We start from the raw sequence: 21,095 nt of genomic DNA, 5'->3' as shown, positions 1-21,095 counted from the left end.
CCTGAAAACCAAAACCAATGACTTACATAAGTCATAATCCATCACACGGGGTAATTCATGCCCGAGAATTGACGAGCAAAGTGCAAAAGCTCAAAACGACCGGTTGGGTCGTTACATCAGCGCCTGCACATTTAATAATTTTCATAAAAATCATATTCTCAGAAAAATCAGTTAGAACGAAGGAATATCTTAAAATTGATTTGATCTTTGTAAAAGTCATATGACAATTGAGATTAGACAACGTCTACATAAATAAGAGATAGAGGAAATACATAGTGATGAAAAGATGGAGAAGATCACGGGATGATAGGAAGGGTTACTATTTTCATATTACTACAAATTGTAAGATCAAAACTAAATAATTACAGCGCATAGTTACCTGTTAGCCTAATTCATAAGCTATAGTATCTGCAAAAAGACAAAATAAAGCAAAAGCAGAAAGTAATTAACAAATATTTAATTATCTTTTTGCAGAAAGTATAAGATGAGGTACGTGGTAATGGAGAAATGGAATATATCAAAACAAAGAATGAAAATGAAAAGGAAGAAGATAAACAAAGAAAAAGAGCGATAAAAATATCTGGTACACTTTAAAATGTAACGATGGCAAAGTAGGATCTTTAAATATTCCAATGCTCTTTCCATGCAAAATTTAACCCCTGGAGTAAGAAGAGAAATAGTGGGAGGTGTAATTAATAATATTTAATTAGAGTATAGAAACGACTTAGTCTTGAGAAATAGTGGGAGGTGTAATTAAGAAGATTTATAACCCATTTGGCCAAGCTGTAAAAATCAGCTTATTTTGAGAAGTGTTTTTTTTTAAAAGTGTTTTTCTCAAAAGTATTTTTGGTGAGAAGCAGTTTGTGTTTGGTTAATTAGTTTGAAAAGCACTTCTGAGCAGCAATTAGTGTTTGGCCAAGCTTTAAAAAACTGCTTCTAAGTGTATTTTTCTCAAAAGTGCTTTTTAAAAAAGTGTTTTCGGAGAGAAGCTACTTTTTTCTGCTTCTCCAAAACTGCTTTTGCTTCTCCTCAAAAGCATTTTTTTCCTTCCAAAAGCTTAGCCAAACACCTTAATTTTTGGCCAAAAAAAAGTTTGCCAAACAGGCTAGTTAGAGTATAGAAACGGCTAACTCTTCCTCTAATTGCACCTTGAAAACATAAAAAATAAATGTGGAATGAGAAAAGTGATGTGACATCTCTCATTAGCTAGGAATTGTATTTATCTTTTTTCTCCGTTTTTTGGATTTTTCTTCTATTATAATTGTTTACCTCATTTATTGAAAAGGCACCAAACCCACTTATTGAGGAAACCTAACGGTTTCTTCCTCTTATTCAATTTCAATCAAGTAACCGTTTCATTTTAACGGTTTATTGAGGAAGCCTATCAATTTAAATCAAGTAACTATTTCATTGTGGATGAATGTAGTATTCAATTGATTGAATTCAATGAATCATAAATGTGATATATTCATTCTGAATTTATAATGTAAATTATGTAACTCTTATCTATACAATAACATCTAATATTATTAATGTAAATACGGGAGTTACATCTGCCTATATAAATTATCCATGAAACCTGAGGCATTCATGTTCCCTACCTAATTTCCAAGTACTTTCTTTTTGTTTTGTTTGCTTCAGTGGAAGAAGATTAGCAAGTAGAATTTGTCGAAACAATGGATGACTTACATAATGCAATTTCAATTTTTAGTTGTTGATTAAAAGGATTTTCGAGAATTCGTTCAATCAAGGTACTATTTTTCTTAATTTTGTTTTAATATATTTGGAATATAAATTGACTGAAAGCTGCATCAAGATTTCATCCAAACAAAAGGTACTATTTATTTGATCTTTATTTATTTATATATTTTATATGTATTTCAGATATTGGATATTAGAAGACATTTAAGTTCAATGTTGTTGATCTCAATTTTAATTCATTCTTTTAAGCTGCTTAGTTGATTATTGATCGAGTTATATCAAGGGATAAATAAATGATGTTTTTATGTAATAGCAAGCTTAACTGATTATTATAGAGTGCATTTTTATTTTAAAAAGTTATATGTTTAAGCTTATTTTAATTTTTTTATGATCGTACAAAGCGCGAGCAAGTACACGAGTAACCACGTAAATTAGGACACAAGAAGTATTGATATTGGTATCATTATTCTGATAACTAAACGACCCCTTATTACGTTGTTTGCTTTTTTACTTTAAGAATATCCAAATTTAGGCGAACCTACACTATCATAAGTGAGTTTAATTGAATCCACTATTTTAAATTTATTATAAGTATATATTAAAAAATCTTAAAAAATATAAATACTAAGTTTTTTAATATTGTTAATAACTCAGAAGTTTAAACTCGCTAAGTTTAAATTTCTTATTCGTCTCACAACCCTTCTGCATTTAGATAACTACGTAATTAATTTCATGATTTTGATTAGCTATTGATCATGCTGAACTTTTCTCACGTTTATACCTTTTTTCCAAATTAAATTAGACGTCTACGTTGTATACGGTCGAAATCGAATGCCTCTGATCTCTATACTTGAGAGGACGTCCTGAGTCCGAGTCCGGATAAGACTAAGTACGAGCTCGAGGGACCAAACTTGAGTTCGAAAGCGAAGCACGATGCACACCGAGGTCGAGTGTGATCAACCCCGAAATAGTACCGTTGTGGATTTGTACTGGAACGAGTTAGATTCATGCCATGTTTCCAATATCATGGCGCAAATCCCGAAATTTGATTGTACTATTCTGTATTAGGTGGTTAGACAGTTGTACCAATAATATTCCTTACTGTAAATAGAAATATTCCTTATTTAAGGTTCCCCTATTATATAAAGGGGACCCCAATCATTTGTAACGACACCATCATCACTGAGCAAAAGAACTCTCTTTTTACCTATTGTTCATCAGCATTGTCCTTTAGCTTCATTGTTCTTACTTTATTTTTATTACTTAACTATCCTTACTACACTAAGTCACCTCAAGGTCACTAAGCTCGGGGTCATTGCTGCTAAGTAACATTGGTTTGATTCACTTCTATCTTACATTTCTACTTCATATTTCTTGATTATTAATTGGTATTAAACTAAATCACATATCTTTAAAATCACTAATTAAGTTTAATTGTTACTCGTATTTTCGAGGTAAACAGTTTGGCACCCACCATGGGACTAAAGATAATAGTGATTATTCTTTACCGACTTTCATTACACGCGTTGTTTTTACACTTTTTTCTTGTCAAGATTTGTTGATTTTCAGGCTGAAACATGTCTAGCTCACAAAACTCACCCATTCATGACAACGAAGGTCTTGGAGAAAACAGCAACGCAAGAGTTGGTGTACCATCGATAAACCCAGGGGAAGTGCCAAATGCGGAACATGTTGATGTTAGTTCACATATTGCTTTGAATACAGATCTAGGCGCGGACCCCGAAGGAGATGTATTCAGGGAAGCCCGGGCCGATGGCCAAAAAACATGAGGAATAGAAGAAGGAGGACTCAGTCTCCGGGTGATAATCGAAATGTTGCAAGCCCAACAAGTTGTCATCGCTCAACTTCAGAGTCAGAATAGAATTACAAACACAACCGAACCAGTGAACACTCGACGTGCTGAACCAGCGCTTGAAAGGCCCGCTGAAAGTGGCTCGGGGACTGACCCCATGATTATGAGAATGCTCGAGGAACTAACTAAGAGGATCGAGTCCGGAGAAAATAAAATTGAAGACAATGATAAAAAAGTGGAAACTTATAACTCCCGGATAGATCAGATACCGGGGGCACCTCCAGTTTTGAAGGTTTTGATGCTAAGAAGTTTATACAAAAACTATTCTCCTCGAGTGCAGCTCCGATGCCCATTCCTAAGAAATTTCGCATGCCCGATATACCGAAATATAATGGAACAACTAACCCTAACGAGCACATAACTTCATACACTTGTAGGATTAAAGGAAATGATTTGAATGACAATGAAATCGAGTCAGTTTTGCTGAAAAAGTTTGGAGAAACACTATCAAAGGGAGCCATGATCTGGTATAATAACTTGGCTCCTAACTCTATTGATTCATTTGCTATGCTAGCAAATACCTTTGTGGAAGCATATGTCGGGGCCATAAAGGTGGCCACGAGAAAATCGGACGTCTTCAAGATAAAGCAGAGGAACGACGAGATGTTAAGGGAGTTCATACCCCGGTTTCAGATGGAAAGAATAGAGTTACCACCGGTCTCTGATGACTGGGCAGTACAGACCTTTATGCAGGGTCTGAATGAAAGGAGCTCAATCACCGCTTCGATAATTGAAGCAGAACTTGATTGAATACCTAGTTGTGACATGATCGGATGTGCACAATCATTATCAATCAAAGATCAGGGTCGAGGACGACTAGTTGGGAGCTCCCTCGAGTTTAGTTCATCCTAATAGATTCGCAGTCAAGCCCTCAAGGGATACAGACTAGGAATCAAGATTCAACAAAGAACGGTATCAACCATATGCTGATCGAAGGAACAACGGCCCGAGCCGCAACACTCCTCGGGGCGATCGGAGGAATGATCGAGTTCAAAATTCTCAAGGCCTCATAAGTAAAAGTGGGTTCGATAAGCATACCACCTTGCCGAGGCCCCTCGATTATTAGAGTACAACTTCAACATAGATGCATCAGGGATCGTCTCAGCTATTGGGAAGATCAAAGATACCAAGTGACCCAAGCCAATATAGACCGATCCTTCTCAAAGGAACCCGAACTTGGTGTGCAAGTATCATGCCACACGTGGTCATAGAACAGAGGATTGTAGGCATCTAAAAGAAGAAGTGGTTCGGTTGTTCGATGAGGGCCACCTTCGAGAATTCCTGAGTGATCGAGCTAAGAATCACTTCAGGGAAAGAGACGCAAGAAAAAACAAACAATAAGAACCACAACATGTAATCCACATGATCATTGGCGGAGTCGATATACCTCAACGACCTGTGTTCAAGCGTACCAAATTATCAATCACTAGAGAAAAACGGACTCGGAGATATGTGCCCGAGGACATCTTATCATTCTGCGACGAGGAAGCAGAAGGCATATCTCAGCCTCACAGCGACGCCCTGGTAATCTCTATCCTTTTGAATAAAATTAAAGTTAAAATTGTTTTAGTAGATCCAGGTAGCTCGGCAAACATAATTAGATCGAGGGTCATGGAACAACTCGGCCTACTAGATCAAATTGTACCCGCATCCCGGGTCTTGAATGGCTTCAACATGGCAAGCGAAACAATAAAGGAAGAAATTATCTTGCCAGTGAACGTAGCCGGGACCATACAAGATACGAAGTTCCATGTCATCGAAGGTGATATAAGGTATAACGCGCTCCTCGGGAGACCATGGATACACAACATGATGGGAGTGCCTTCAACTCTTCACCAGATGAAGAAGTTCCCGATAGAGGAAGAAGTGAAAACAGTCTACAGAGAGCAACATGCCACAAAGGAGATGTTTGCGATCGAGGAGGTGCTGCCAATACCAGAGCCTTCGACCTCGGATAAATTGAGCATCGAGAGTACACAGGTGGCCAAATAGGAATTATTGCCTACAGCCCCGATAAAATCGGAACAATAGGTAACCGAAGACGAAGATGAGGATTTCCTTACTCCCCGAACCTTCGTCATTCCCGAAGAGTACCGATGCTACCAAATCAACTATCAAAAAGCTGGAGCAGGTCATCTTGATCGAATACATGCCCGAGAAAAAGGTATACCTGGGGACTGGATTGACTCCCGAACTCAGGAAAAAACTCATTCAATTTCTTATTGACAATATGGATTGCTTTGCTTTGTCCCACTTAGATATAACAGGGATTCTACCGGAGATCACCATGCATCGGCTAAGCATCGATCCCAGGTTCAAACTGGTGAAGCAAAAAAGGAGGCCTCAATCCGAGGTAAAGCACGCTTTCATGAAGGACGAGGTAACCAAACTCCTTAAAATAGGATCTATTCGGGAGGTAAAGTACCCCGAGTGGCTAGCCAACGTAGTTGTAGTCCTTAAAAAAGGAAACAAACTTAGAATGTGCGTAGATTATAAGGACTTGAATAAGGCATGTCCCAAAGATTCTTTCCCATTGCCCAACATCGATCGTATGATCGATGCCACGGTTGGCTACGAGATCCTAACTTTTCTCGACGCCTACTCCGGGTATAATCAGATTCAGATGAACCCGGGGGACCAGGAAAAAACTTCATTTATTACAAAATTTGGGACTTATTGTTATAATGTAATGTCTTTCGGGCTAAAAAATGCAGGAGCTACATACCAACGCCTAGTTAACAAAATTTTTGAATGACAAATAGGTAAAACAATGGAAGTTTACATTGATGATATGTTGGTTAAGTCCCTGCGCGCAAAGGACCATTGGAATCATTTCCAGGAAACATTCAAAATTTTGAGAAAATACAACATGTAGCTCAACCTGGAAAAATATGCCTTCGGAGTCGGCTCGAGTAAGTTCCTCGGATTCATGGTGTCGAATAGGGGCATTGAAATAACCCCGTAAGATCAAGTCCATCGAGGACATCACAGTCGTGGATAGTGTGAAGGTCATGCAAAGGTTAACAGGTCGAATAGCCGCTCTGGGTCGATTTATCTCGAGGTCATCAGATCGGAGTCATCGGTTCTTTTTCTTGCCCAAAAAGAAAAAGGATTTCACATGGACCCCGGAATGTCAACAAGCCTTAGAAGAATTAAAGTGATATCTATCAAGACCACTTTTGCTTCACATCCCGAATGTAGATAAAAATCTTTATCTATACTTGGCAGTGTCCGAGATAGCGGTAAGCAGGGTACTAGTTCGAGAAGAGCAAGGTACACAATTTCTTGTTTATTATATAAGTTGAACTCTAGGAGATGTTGAAACTAGGTACCTTCACTTAGAAAAATTAGCACTTACATTGATAAGCGCATCTCGAAAGTTAAAACCATATTTTCAATGCCACCCTATATGTGTACTAACCACCTACCCCCTTCGAAATGTTTTGCATAAGCCCAAGCTATCGGGTCGATTGGCCAAATGGGCCATCGAACTTAGCGGGTAAAATATCTAATATCAACCCCGACGGTTATCAAGTCTCAAATCCTAGCTGACTTTATGGCCGATTTTACGCCTATCCTCGTGCCTGAAGTGGAGAAAGAACTCCTGCTAAGCTCGGGTACAGCGGCGGAGGTATGGACCCTTTTCACAGACGGTGCCTCGAATGTAAAGGGGTCCGGGCTTGACATTATTTTAAAGCCGCCAACGGGTGATACCATTAGGCAATCTGTCAAAACTCCTAGATTAACTAACAACGAGGCCGAGTATGAAGCCATGATTTCAAGTCTCGAGCTAGCCAAAAGCTTGGGAGCAGAAGTCATCGAAGCCAAGTGTGATTCTCTATTAGTGGTAAATTAGGTAAATAAGAGTTTCGAGGTTCGGGAAGATAGAATGCAGCGGTACCTGCATAAGCTACAAGTAACTTTACACCGCTTCAAGGAGTGGACTCTGGATCACATACCCCGGGAACAAAATAGCGAGGATGATGCACTCGCTAATCTAGGATTTTCGATCGAAGAAAACAACATCATTCCGGGGACTGTCGTTCAACTATCAAAGTCTGTGGTTGAATAGGGTCATGCCGAGATAAATTCAACGAGCTTAACATGGGACTAGAGAAATAAGTATATCGACTATTTGAAGAATAGAAAACTTCCATTGGATCACAAAGAATCGAGGGTCGTACGAGCCAAGGCTGCGAGGTTCGCATTAGATAAAGATGGAACATTGTACCGAAGAACATTCGATGGACCATTGGCAGTGTGTTTGGGGCCAGGGGACACCGATTATGTTCTACGAGAAATCCACGAAGGCATTTGTGGGAACCATTCTAGTGCCGAATCTTTAATCTGCAAAATTATCAGAGCAGGATACTACTGGGATAACATGGAAAAATATACTAAGGAATTTGTCAAAAAATGTGATAAGTGTCAGTGAATTTGCACCAATGATTCATCAATCCGGAGAACAACTCCATTCAGTCTTATCCCCGTGGCCTTTCATGAAATGGGGAATGGATATAGTCGGCCCTCTACCAACGGCCCCAGGTAAAACTAAATTTATTTTGTATATGACTGATTATTTTTCTAAGTGGGTGGAAGCACAAGCCTTCGAGAAGGTCCGAGAAAAAGAAGTCATCGACTTTATCTGGGACCACATCGTGTGTCGATTTGGGATACCCGCTGAGATTGTGTGTGACAACGGAAAGCAATTCATCGGTAGCAAGTTAACGGAGTTCCTCGAAGCACATAAAATAAAGAGGATTTTATCAACACCGTACCACCAAATCGGAAACGGACAAGCCGAGTCAACGAATAAAACTATCATTTAGAACTTGAAGAAAAGGTTAGAAGATGTGAAGGGAAAATGGAGAGAATTTTTACCCGAGGTCCTTCGGGCATATCGGACGACATCAAAGTCTAGCATGGGGCCACCCTGTTTTCGCTAGTATACAGTTCCGAGGCCCTCATCCCCGTCGAGGTTGGAGAACCCAGTGCCAGGTTTCGACATGCATCAGAGGAGTCAAATCACGAGGCCATGAATGCTAGCCTCGAGTTATTAGATGAAAAGCAAGAAGCAGCGCTCATTTGGATGGTCGCGCAGAAGCAAAGGATCGAAAGATACTACAATAGAAGGGCCAACCTTCGACTCTTTGAAGTTGGGGACTTAGTTCTGCGAAAGATCACCCTTAATACTCGAGACCCCAATGAAGGGAAATTAGGACCGAATTGGGAAGGACCGTACCGAGTCCTCGGAGTTGTCGATAAAGGATCTTACAAACTCAGCACAATGGAAGGTGAACAATTGTCAAACAATTAGAACATATCATTACTTAAACGATACTACTACTAAGGTATAACCCTATCCTTTTTATGCGTTTAGGTTTAAAACTAACCTATTACAGGTTTTCAATCGAAGCTACCGAAGTCACATGATCTCAAAAACACCCCTTTTTACACGAAGGCTTTAGGTTTTAAAAAGTATGCGTTGCACTTTTTTTCCCTTAGATCGGATTTTGTCCTAAATGGATTTTACCGACAAGGTTTTTAATAAGGCAATAATTATGTGCTACCTAAGGAGAACTCAACAGTATACGAGGCTTCTTTTCAATTAACCTCAAATACTCGAGGGCATCAACCTCGGAGGTTATATTTTCAAGGAAAATACTTCACGCCTAAGAGGGCCTTGATAGGAAAACTTTGTAATGAGCCAAACGGTCAGATGAACCGTGCCCATATAGAATAGTCGAGACCCGACGGCAAAGCATGTACACATGTATCAATTATTAGAAGAAGCATTATGTTAATATCAAAAATACTTTGTGTCTCAAAGAAGTCTACTATTGTACGAGCTCTACACTTATAATCCTACGGGAAACAGCTTAAGAGCCAAAATGTAAAAATACCCCCGAATACTCGGGGACTATTATCGACAGTTAGTACATCCGAGTCATCGAAAACTCGGACTTATAAGACCTCAAAGAGGCATCCCCTCGGAACAAAGGCCAAGGCCAATATACTCGAGGACTAACTTTTTCGAACAAGTTCAGAAAGTTATCGGGAAACAAGTCAAAGTGACAAATCCTAAGGCTACGACCGTACTAAATACTATGGTCATATAAAGGCTACGGCCAAAATAATGTGATTCGGAGGTGTCCGACTTCCCTATAAATTAAAGGCCTTCAAACATTGAAAAACTGGTTAAGTCAGGCTACCCCCAGCAAAAGCAAAATATAAAGGGCTTCGATATATTCAGCCCCCCGAAAAATCTAAGGGCTTCGATAAATTCAGCCCTCGAATAATCCAAAAGCATCGATAGCAACAGCCTTCGAAAATAACCTCAAGAGGTATTTGATTATGTCTACACAAACAAATGACTAATAAGGTTTCGATACGTTGAACCTTTGAAAACCCCAACGGGTACAAGAACACATGCTAAGGCATAACTAAAATTTCACTAAGTCTTTTAACCGAAATGAGGGAAAAATTATATAGCCATTTTAGAGGCCGAAACGGCCCAATTTAAAGAGCCTAAGGGCCAATTTTAAAAGAGCCTAAGGGCCAATTTTAAAAGAGTAGGGCCAACTTAAAAGAGCTCAATGGCAAAAAGCTTATAAGAGTCCGAGACTTCATTCTCACTCTACTCGGACCCAAAAGCCCCATTGTTCCGAGCTCGCATCAAATTAATTTTAAGATTAGCTCAAGGACCATCTAAAACCTTAAGGGGTATTATCTTGAGCAATAAAAACCTAAGGGTTTATTACGAGTCTGAACCGATACTCGAGCTGAATATTTAAATCATCGAAATTTTCCACAAACGGGGACAAAATAAAATTCAACACAAATCGAGGATAGAGCAAAAAGATACTTTATATTCATAAGGGAAATATACAAACATATTTACAACTCCCACAAGGGGCCCTTGCACAAAAAAGAAAACCTAATCTATTTTCGGGGTCACACCCCCAGGAGTGTTGTCGTCTTCAGAAACTGCATCTTCAGCGGCTCTATCTTCGAGAGTCTCCTCTCCCTCGAGAACATCTTCATCACCTTCCTCGTCCCCGGAGCCACTCGCTACATCCTGATCATCGGAGGAGACAAGAAACCTGGCACCGGTTTCCCGCGCCTTTGCTTCAGCTATCTCATCGGCAAGGTTGAACCCTCGGGCATGGATTTCCTCGAGAGTCTCCCTCTAAGCCTGGAACTTGGCCAATTCATTGCTTTATTTTCCCCGGTCAGAGGCCTCCCTCAACTCACCTTGAACAGTCCGACTTCCCTCAAGTATATGGCGATGTATTTATCAGCCGCAACCTTCGTCTTCTCCGCTTCAGCCTTAGCCTGTACAGCTTTGGCCCGGGCTCTAGCTAGCTCAGCCTCTAACTCCTCGATTTTCCTGGCCTGAGATAGACACTTCGCTTCAATGCCTCGAAGCTAAGCTTTAGCCGAGGCCATTTTGGCCATAACAGCTTTCTTATCGGCAACAAGACGATCCATGTTCTTCTTCCACTGATGACAATCAGCTCGAACTTGATCTACCTCGCCCCGGAGCTGCCCAATTATATCAAGCTTTTGCTGCGGCTGTCGAAGTGTTCGCCTTCGAAGTAGGGCCAAGAAGGTTGTACTCTGTTAAAATCACATTTACCTGCTTATCTAGTTCGGACTCGCTTTTTTGAGCTTTGGCCAATGCGGTCCGGAGATCCTTAAGCTCCTCTTCCTTTTGGCTATAGAGGAGCCTCAGGTCCTTCTCTTCACCCGAAACTTTCTTAAGCTCGGCCTCATATTGGCTTTACTCAGATCTAAACTTTGCGACGGCCTATACATTAAATGGAGACATATCAGTCGAAAGAAAAGAAAGAAAGAAAAAATTACAATACTGAAGGTAAGGACTTACCCGGAAAAGGAGATGTTGAGCCTCTTTGAAGGTAGTGGATGCATCATTAAGGTCATCGGCATCGTCAATCCCAGTGTAGCAACTCTGAAAGGTATCGTCTTCGATGACCTTGATTGGATGGGGCTTACGCAAAAGCGTTGGCTTCTTCAATTGCCCCCTCGGAATAAGTTGGCAAAGAAAGGGAGTGACCAATTGTCGCGGCCCCGAGCTCTTCACTCGGGGCGTTATCATTAGCTTCGGGGGTCCCGGCATTTACACCATCCGGTATAGTTGTTGAAGACGGAGGGACAATCTCAACCTCCAGGGACACGGGGGCCTTGCTCGCATCTTCCTTTGGGTTTCCCTCACCACGGGGATAAGGTTTCCAGCTCGGAAGGCTTGGCGACCTAGATAGGTTTTCTGGTTCGATTCACCAACGCCGACTCTTCACCATCATCTTCTTCACCATCCAGGGGATCATGGGCCGAATCTGCGCCCGTTTGAACAAATCTTTTCTGCAGCCTTCGAGCAGGAGTTTTCTTATCCTGGGGTTCGTCAGGCTTCGAGACCCTTTTCCTTTTGTTATCCCTCTATGATTTCGGAATCAAAGGCTTGGTCTTTTCCTTGGGTGGAGCCGGCCTCATCTCGGATGCATCACCAAGGCCTGCACATGTAAACATGAATAAGTTAACGCCACCGATGTGTGAAAAGTGTTTGGACTATTGAAAAGCACTTACCGTGGTTCTTGGCCTCCCACTGGCCCTTCGATAATTCATGCCACTTGCGCTCATCGTAGAAAGAAGTGGCAGCTAACTTTCAGACCCAATCCTCGAGGTCAGGCACCGCTGGGGGCGCCCAAGCATTGGTTGCCAAAAGAAGGATAAAAGCGTTATGAAATATGGAAGCAGAATATGAATAGGTACTGGGAATACAAACTCCACTTACGGTTAAAGTTCTACCTCTCTGGGAACGGCATTTTATCCCCGGGAATGACGTCCGAAGTTCTTGCTCTAACAAACCGGCTCATCCAACCGCGATCTTTGGGTTTATCAATACTGGCAAAGAAGGCTTTCGGTGTTCGATGCTGCAACTTGATGAGGCCTCGAAATAACTGGGGCCGATACAATCGAACCAAGTGGCTGAGGGTGAATTCCAAACCCTCGGTCTTTTCAAAAAAATACCGCAACATGATCACAATACGCCAAAAAGAAGGGTGAATTTGACCGAAGGTGACATCGTACGTTTTGTAGAAGTCGACCACCACCGGATCGAGGAGACCCAGTATGAAAGGGTAAGTTTAAACACTCAAAACCCCCTCCACATGGGTAGTAATGCTTTCATCGGGGCTCGGGATCTGAACCTCGACCTCATCTCCCCAGCAACAGTCCCTCTTTACATCCTTGATAAGCTTCTTTGTTATCAAGCTAATATATCGAGATGCGTGCTCGCATCGGCCTGGGATGTCGGGAGGATTCTCAATACTAAAGTCCTTCTTAATAATGCAAGGACCCGGGGTGATTTCCTCAAGTGTTGGCGGCACCACCGGTTTGGTCGGTCGGGAGGTAGAAGAAGACGATGCTTTATCCTTTTTGGGGACCGTTTTGGAAGTTTTGGCCATGGTTGTAAGCTAAAGAATATGGGTTGAACAGGGATGTGGTGTTTCTGGAAAGAGCTTGGCATTTTCCGGCGCTTAAAGAGGCGGAGAAAATGGGTGATTAGAGAAAAAGATGAAGATGGGAAAGGTGCGAAGAAAGAGTAAAGTTCTTTACTTAGAGGAATCGCCTCATATTTTATAGAAGGGCAACGACGGTCTGGCGGCACTAGTGGCCGACCAATACTGGCATGCATTCAATGATTTTGGGGAAGTGGACTGACGGGACGTTTCGGTCACTTCGAACGCTTGCATCACGGGGATGATGTCATCATAAGAGGTTCGAGAAAATCGGAGTTCAAATCATTTCTTATCGTCTTACTCTAAGAAATGCGGAGACTATCTGTATACGGTCGAGATCGAATGCCTCCGATCTCTATACTTGAGAGGACATCCTGAGTCCGAGTCCGGGTAAGACCAAGTCCGAGCTGCACGGTTAGCCATGTAATCAACAATTATTACAGGATCTATTCAGTCTTGAACCTTCGTTTGTTTCAATTTGACGATTATTGCAAAGGTTAATTTTTTAGAGATTCTTTTAGTATTTCTCTTTTGATTTTTAACTTTTGTATGCGTACCTCAGTGGGTTTGTACATGCACAGAAAGTGCGCAAAAACACCAAATATTGCCAAATATTTGGATTTCTTTTTCATATACTCCCACTTCATACCTAAAAAGTTGCAGAGAAAGTTTTGGATTCTTTAAACTTTTTCCTTCTTGTAGAATTAAAATTTCTAAAGTCTTTTGTCCTTATATTAGAAAAGAGCCTTATTTTCCTAATGAAAGTATCAAAATTTGATGAACGAAATATCAAATGTGTCGAAGGACCATCTTTATAATGTGAGATCAAATTATGCATCCACCACGGGAAGGAATGTATTGTCAACTACTACCAACTTTAGAAAAGATTTTATTGTTGAACGATATTATTAGTCCATTTTTTGCAGAAAAAATCATAGCAATGTATCGTTGAATTATGTCAAAATCATGATAAGTTTATGATCTAATTAAATTCTTAATTACTTCGATGGTGTATGTTCATTTTTAATTTTAATCAATTTCCCAGCTAGTTAAAAGTAAAATATGGCGAATTCTAAAAATCAAATCAAAACACAGAATATCGAATCAAATTAAACATGTATTGGTTCGAATTAAATTTTATTTTTTTTACTTGAAGACCAAAAATTGAATTCAAATAATACGCAATCAAATCGAAAAACTGAATGCCTTGCCTAGGTATTGTGTTCTATTCATCAACGTACCAATAAATTATAATCCTCAAAGTTAAATATTGTTTAACATAAACGTCTCCTCATTAAATAGAAATTCTTAAATAGATCTATGTCTCGTTGTGAATATTTTGTAATTTATATGACTTTTTTTTTACTATAACAAAATTAAATATGCAGGCACAAAAAGTTTGTACTTAGTTTGTTATAGTAGGGTATTAAATCAATAATTTACCTTTACTTTCTCCGCCTATTTCGTCCTAAATACTGAAGCCCCATTTCTCCTTTCTCTCCCTCTTCCTCTTCCATTCTTTCCCTTTTTAACTCATTTTGATACAGAGAGAATGTTTCTACACTTACCGAATATCCATATATAGGTGACAACATACATATACATAAAAAAAATGGCGTTTTCTCGTGATCTATGAACAGATATAATTGGATTATTATAATTGGATCTACAAGAAAGAGAGAGAAGAAAGTTTCTCTTTTTATTGAAATTTCTCTGAAAATTGAGCATTTTTATTGAGAAAGTTATCCAGGCATTTGGAAGAATTTGACTTGTTGCAGCTCCAAAAGTGACTTTTTCTTTTCTATAAAAGGAAGAGAAAGCTTCATAGTAAGTGGGTTTTTTATTTTTTATTTATTGGTTCTGTTTACCCATGTATATTTTTTACTGTAATTGGTTTCTACTTTGCTTGTTTTAATTTTGAAGTAAAATTTAAGTTGCTGGGCTTATTTTAATGTGTAGTTCTTGTTTGATCACGTCAAGAACAATTAATAGCTAAAAATTGAATCATTTAAATACAACTGAAAAGTGAAGCATAGGACAGAACTATTGACAATTAAAGGGTTTTTTGCAATATGGACAGTGTTTAGTGGAATGCTAATTCAAGCAAGCTATCGTCACTTATGGAAAATGTTGTCTGCTAATTTACAAGTTTTTCAGATTCAGAACATTATTGTATGTATCTCAATTGACTAAACGATATACTAAATGCGGTTCAGTATGTAATGGTGGATAAGGATACAAAGTTTTGGAGCTTTTAGCCAAAAGTGGGTAGCTTGGAAATTTTACGAAAAAGTGGATAATGATACAAAAACTTGGATTGATAATTTTGGTGCCATTGTTTATGATGATGAATTGCATTTAGAGTTTTTGGGAGCATTCTTGAGCTATTTTTACTGGGAATTATAGCTCAAGCTGACCTTTATTAAACCCTTTTAACTTCCACCATATTGTCGGTGAAGAAGATGAAATAATGAGGGAAGTAAAAAAGAGAGTAGCGGGGCAGGCCCATTACCCCCCCCCCCCAAAGCCCAATTTTCGAATGTTGCGGTTGATCCTAAGGGTTGACCCCAGGAGGATTTCTCGGTCATAAAAAAAACACAGAGTAATGCATGGATTACGAAACTTAGGATTATACTTTATAGCTTGGGATACTTTAGTTAGTGTTCATATGGGCAGTTGTTGTCTTTCTTGCTTATACAGTTTTCCTTTTACCTACTTGGAAGGTCTGATAGACGAGTTTTTTTTCTATGTATCTGATCGATGATCAAATGAGAGATTTGCATGTTGGCCTACAACTGTATTCCGTGCAACATTATAATGTGCAAAACATTGTGGTGGTGCATTATATAGAGGTGTGACCACATTCTATTGAAGAAATGTGATATAACATAAAGGTCCATCAAAAGGAAGGGATTTCACTTGTGTTAGTCTCTTTGGATTACACGAGTATGATTTTTCTTCTGTTGATGTATATTCACCTTTTGATTACAGTATTTACTAGACTATTCATGCGCGTTTTCTTTTGCTAGTCTAATCTCCATCTGGTTACAATCAATGCAAATTTTTGGAAACACATCCTCTTTTGATTGAAATTTAATCTTAACTATTTTGCCACATCTCTTTCCAGGATAATCAGTACAGTGGCATTACTATATATATTGATATGTCGTTTGTCTAAAGTTTTTCATTGTCAATTTCTTCTTCAATTTTATCAGTTATGATTCCTGATCAAAAAAAAATTTAATCAGTTATGAGAACTATCTGCCAGGAGATGTACCGTATTATTCCTATACTATGTACTGCTAGTTAAAATTGCAAATTAACCAAAAAAGAGTCCTGATACGGGAACCATAACAGTTAATCTTCCCACACCAATTAATAAATAGAAGGTCGGGATTGCTCATTTATGCCTTCAACTATTCCTTTGCTCATTGCAGAATCTGCCTAATAATGCTGAATGTCAGTTATTGCTGATAGAAGGATTGTTGACAATATTCATGTAAAAACATTGCAGCATATGCAACAATCTAGAAACTTCCTCTTTCGATCTATCATCAGATTTGGCTGGTTGCGGAAATAATTTATGGTGTTATCTGCATAGATAACGTAAAGAACCGCAACTGGTAGTCCTTTTTCTTGTCTTATCTATGATATGGCCAATTCTACTGTATTTCCTATCCTTTAAGATGACCAACTTGAAACTTGAACACATATGTGCAAATATGAAGCATGTTGATTTTTCAACTTTTATATTGTATCAATCTTGCAACTTTAGATTATGTTTATAGAAATTCTTTGTCTAATGTATGTAAATCTTACACGTGGCTGGTCTTACGGGAAGATCTCTTCGCATACCTCTTTCTTAATTTATTTAACCAATATTAACATGAATTCCTTGACAGGATTTGAGATTCACTAGATACTTAAATATCGACTACACTGATCACTGTTCTTAACTTGACAGGATTTTATAAACTTTGGAATTTAGCTTATAACAAATGGCGGTCTTTTGACCAGAATGAATCCTCAGGCTTTCATCAGGCTCTCAATAGGGTCACTAGGGTTGAGAGTGCGTGGGACAGCTACTGGTGCAAAATCAGGGATAAGTGTGCTATCTTCTCCTTGTGTATGTGAGATCCGTCTTCGAGGTTTTCCTGTGCAGACAACATCTATTCCCCTGGTATCTTCTCCTGAAGCTATTCCAGATACTAACAATACAGCCTCCAGTTTTTATCTAAAAGAATCTGATCTGAAAGCATTACTAGAACCTGGCTGTTTATTAAAGCATCACGCATGTCTAGAGATTGTTGTTTTCACAGGACGCAAAGGAACTCACTGTGGTGTTGGTATTAAAAGGCAGCAGATTGGGACATTTAAGTTGGAAGTGGGTCCTGAGTGGGGTGACGGAAAGCCAGTCATTCTGTTCAATGGATGGATAGGCATTGGCAAGAACAAGCGGCTAAATAGAAACCTTGGAGCAGAGCTTCATTTAAGAGTGAAGCTGGACCCTGATCCAAGATACATTTTCCAGTTTGAAGATAAGACAAAACTAAGTCCTCAAATTGTTCAGCTTCAAGGAACTATCAAGCAACCTATATTTAGTTGCAAGTTTAGTCAAGACCGGTACAATTTTTGCTCTCTTGTAGATTATGAATCTTTTCCGTTCATGTTTCAGACATGGATGAGGATTATTTACATTGACACAGGCATTTCGTTCTTTGGTTCTAAAATTTAAGTTGCTTCATTTATATCTCCCAGATCTCTCATTTCCTCTATTATTCCTCTTGCCAAAATTGATTTAAATGAGGTTCTTATAGTAGGACTATCATTTCTTGCCCTGCTTTCAGCTTCCATAAGGGACCGTAAATTTTGGTCCTACATAAATGTATTTTGCTACCTTGAACTTGCAGGGTATCCCCACGAGATCCGTTGAGTCATTTTTGGTCAAGCTCTAGTGATAGCTCTGAACTTGACATTGATAAAAGAGAAAGGAAAGGATGGAAGGTGAAGATTCATGATCTCTCTGGCTCGGCTGTTGCAGCAGCCTTCATAACAACTCCTTTTGTGCCATCAACAGGTTGTGATTGGGTGGCCAGATCCAACCCAGGAGCTTGGTTGATTGTTCGCTCTGATGTTTGCAGGCCTGAAAGCTGGCAGCCATGGGGAAAGCTTGAAGCATGGCGTGAACGTGGGATCAGAGACTCCATCTGCTGTCGCTTTCATCTGCTATCTGAGGAACAGGAATACGCGGATCTTCTCATGTCCGAGATCTTGATCAGTGCTGAAAAGGGTGGGGAGTTCTACATAGACACGGACAGACAGGTTCGAGCAGCATCAAGTCCATTGCATAGTCCAAGAGGCAGTGGAGATTTCACGGCACTAAGTCCTGTAGCAGGCGGGTTTGTCATGAGCTGTCGGGTGCAAGGGGAAGGGAAATGTAGCAAGCCCCTCGTGCAACTTGCCATGCGACATGTGACCTGTGTGGAGGATGTTGCCATTTTCATGGCTCTTGCAGCTGCAGTTGATCTGAGCATCGAAGCATGCAGGCCTTTTCGCAGAAAGCTCCGTAGAAGTGCTAGCCATTCCTGGTGATATGATATAAGTATATAGATGTTTATATATGTGATACTGATTTCCTTTTGATGAAGGAAGCCAAAGTCCCTGTATCTCTTCTAATTGTTGTAACAACTTGACTTGCTGTACAGATTAAGCTTGATCTATACTCCTTACTTTCTTCGCTCATTTCCATTTTAGTCGTTGTCGAGAAAAACTGACTTAAAAAGATAATACTCCAGTGGTTATCTCTAGGCAATTTGTCTAAAGAATTGAAGGAGAAGAGATATTAGCTCTCTCATGCATGATGTGTAGGAGAAGAATTAGGTAGAGTCATATGTACTACGTAGTTAATACTAGCAACTAATTGGACTTGTTATAAAAAGATGTCACTTGTAAATCTGAAGGAATCTCAGCACCAATTAGCTATACTAGTAGATGTCAAAATGAAAGATCCTTCAAATCTTGATGTCTTTCTTCCAACCTAATTACCCTGAGTTGGGTATTTCATGAATTTGGCACAACGGAAACGCTTGATTTAAGAGTTTTGTTTATGTATAATTCTGTGGTAGTTGAGTTACATGAAAGCTCTCCAGGATTTAACTGTTTAAATTGTATACTTGAACGTTTACCTAATTTTACATTGGCTTGTACTGAAGCCTCGATGCTAAAACAAGAATGCCTATTTTTTAACTTAACAATAAAACAATGTAAACGACAAGAAAAGGGGATAAATTTGATCTGAAAAATTACAACAATTGCCTCTTTAAGCAAAGATAGCCATTAGGAAATTGCACAGCAGTGACTCTCACACCAGCAGTTGTAAGCTTACACACTATTTCAGGTCATAGTAGTTCAAACTAAACATAAAAGGTAATGCATTCCAGCAAATCATTGATCCTATACAAAATATGACACCATCAACACCAGAAGGTTTTCAAACTTCTCGAAGCGACAACAACGACGACAAACCTAGTGTAATCCCACAAGTGAGTGTGGGGAGGGTAGAGCGTACACGGAACCTTACCCCTACCTTGTGAAGATAGAGACAGACCCTTGGCTCAAGGGAAAAAAGTAGTAGTAACAAGCGATAAAGCGAGAAGGTCTTCAATCACCCTGTTCCTGCACTGAAACCATATAAAAAGCTGAGTCATGAGGCTGCCTAGGATAAAATCAAATCAAAGATGCACTGCATATTTTTAGATGTTGAATATAGTTACTAAGTATCTCTTTATTCGTTCACATATGAAGATCAATATTGTCAGTTTGTTCATTTTCTAAGAGTAGAAAATAATAAACAGGATCAAGTATCTTTTTTTCCATGAAATGGTAAAGTATTAGCTGTGTATTAGAAACAAGATCTGTCACATTTGAAGAATAGATTTTAATGTTCAAACAAAATTTTCTCTATTCAGACAACTCTTACCAGTCTTTTCCATACCTTAAACAAACATGAAAGATTAAAGAATACTGGTAGCACTGCATATTTTTCATGCAGAAACCATTAATTCATTCCAAATATCTAGAGGAACAGACCTTATCACATACACTTCATAAGAAAGTTGCAAGTGCAAGGTTAGAGAAATACATGTAAGTATGTAGCTTAAAGAACTAAAGAGACATTGTCCCATGAAGTAATATGCTTGATCAGTTAAATATTCCATTAACAGTTCCACATGAACATATTAAGAATTGGATACCAATAAAGATGATTCTAACATACCTTATTTTTGTGGCTGGATATTTTGAACCTGAAGCTCATACTTTCCCCAGCTTTCTTGCTCTTCTTGAATCTTCTTAGCACTAGTGACGGCGGTAGAGCTGCAATTTTCTATTTGGATCAACTTTAGTGTGGGTATATCTCCAATACTCTGAGGAATCTCCTCCAAGTCCAACCCATACAGGAATAGTTGCTCAAGCATTGGAAAATTATCACTAGCTGCTTCCCACCTTTCCAGTTTATATCCGAAAACAATCTGTAGATATTGTAATCTTTGAAACACAACATCTTCATTTAGTATCCAATTTGTTCCCATGAATCCACAATGTGCTTTGAGCACCTCAAAATTGGGTAAATTAACCAGCATAACCGTATCTTCCCATGGAAAAAAAAAGTAAAATATAATCTCAACTTCTTGAGATTAGGCAGGAAAATATCCCTAGAGAGACTGATAGGATAAGAGGCTGTTGCTGCTGCTATCTGTAGTGTCTCAAGCCCCTTTAGACTAATGAGACTATCAACAATAGCAGACCAGTGAGAAGTAGATTCTGATGTTATCTTTAGCTTATTTAAATTCGGAGTTCTTCTTAGGATTTCCGCCACAAAAGGAGACGAATGGAGAGAAAGTGTCTGCAAGTTATTGAGAAACAAAGGTTGCTCTCCAACACTATGATTTTCTGCGTCAAGAGGATTAGGCATTGTATATAGC

General features: G+C 39.2%; 3 protein-coding genes across 3 annotated transcripts; 2 read left to right on the top strand and 1 right to left on the bottom strand.

Annotated features, from left to right (window-relative positions):
• The first annotated feature begins 3,859 nt into the window (after positions 1-3,859).
• Positions 3,860-4,324, top strand: LOC138882977 (uncharacterized). The gene has a single exon (XM_070163627.1). The coding sequence runs from the start codon at positions 3,860-3,862 to the stop codon at positions 4,322-4,324; it is 465 nt and encodes a 154-aa protein (XP_070019728.1).
• A 10,233-nt stretch (positions 4,325-14,557) lies between these two features.
• LOC104213860 (uncharacterized) lies at positions 14,558-18,855 on the top strand. The gene is made up of 3 exons (XM_009763409.2): positions 14,558-14,940; positions 17,078-17,736; positions 18,024-18,855. Exons 2-3 carry the CDS (start codon positions 17,132-17,134, stop codon positions 18,703-18,705), a joined length of 1,287 nt encoding a protein of 428 aa, XP_009761711.1. The 5' UTR covers positions 14,558-14,940; positions 17,078-17,131; the 3' UTR covers positions 18,706-18,855.
• Positions 18,856-19,905: 1,050 nt separating this feature from the next.
• LOC138882976 (putative late blight resistance protein homolog R1A-3) lies at positions 19,906-21,085 on the bottom strand. Its single transcript, XM_070163626.1, has 4 exons — positions 20,836-21,085; positions 20,418-20,761; positions 20,093-20,107; positions 19,906-20,007 (listed from the first exon to the last, which is right to left on the bottom strand). The coding sequence occupies exons 1-4, from the start codon at positions 21,083-21,085 to the stop codon at positions 19,906-19,908; spliced, it is 711 nt and encodes a 236-aa protein (XP_070019727.1).
• Between the last annotated feature and the right edge of the window lie 10 nt (positions 21,086-21,095).

Source organism: Nicotiana sylvestris, chromosome 12, assembly GCF_000393655.2.
Source record: "Nicotiana sylvestris chromosome 12, ASM39365v2, whole genome shotgun sequence".
Classification (NCBI taxonomy): Eukaryota; Viridiplantae; Streptophyta; class Magnoliopsida; order Solanales; family Solanaceae; genus Nicotiana; species Nicotiana sylvestris.
Note: the sequence above shows the minus strand (reverse complement) of the source record. Positions and strands in the feature narration are given on the sequence as shown.

Excerpts from the sequence above, each read along its gene's own strand:
- LOC138882976 (XM_070163626.1), bottom strand. The coding sequence starts at position 21,085 with ATGCCTAATCCTCTTGACGCAGAAAATCATAGTGTTGGAGAGCAACCT. Across the intron at positions 20,762-20,835 it reads AACAGCCTCTTATCCTATCA|ATACGGTTATGCTGGTTAAT; the intron begins GTCTCTCTAGGG and ends TTCCATGGGAAG.
- LOC104213860 (XM_009763409.2), top strand. The coding sequence starts at position 17,132 with ATGAATCCTCAGGCTTTCATCAGGCTCTCAATAGGGTCACTAGGGTTG. Across the intron at positions 17,737-18,023 it reads TGCAAGTTTAGTCAAGACCG|GGTATCCCCACGAGATCCGT; the intron begins GTACAATTTTTG and ends TTGAACTTGCAG.
- LOC138882977 (XM_070163627.1), top strand. The coding sequence starts at position 3,860 with ATGCCCATTCCTAAGAAATTTCGCATGCCCGATATACCGAAATATAAT.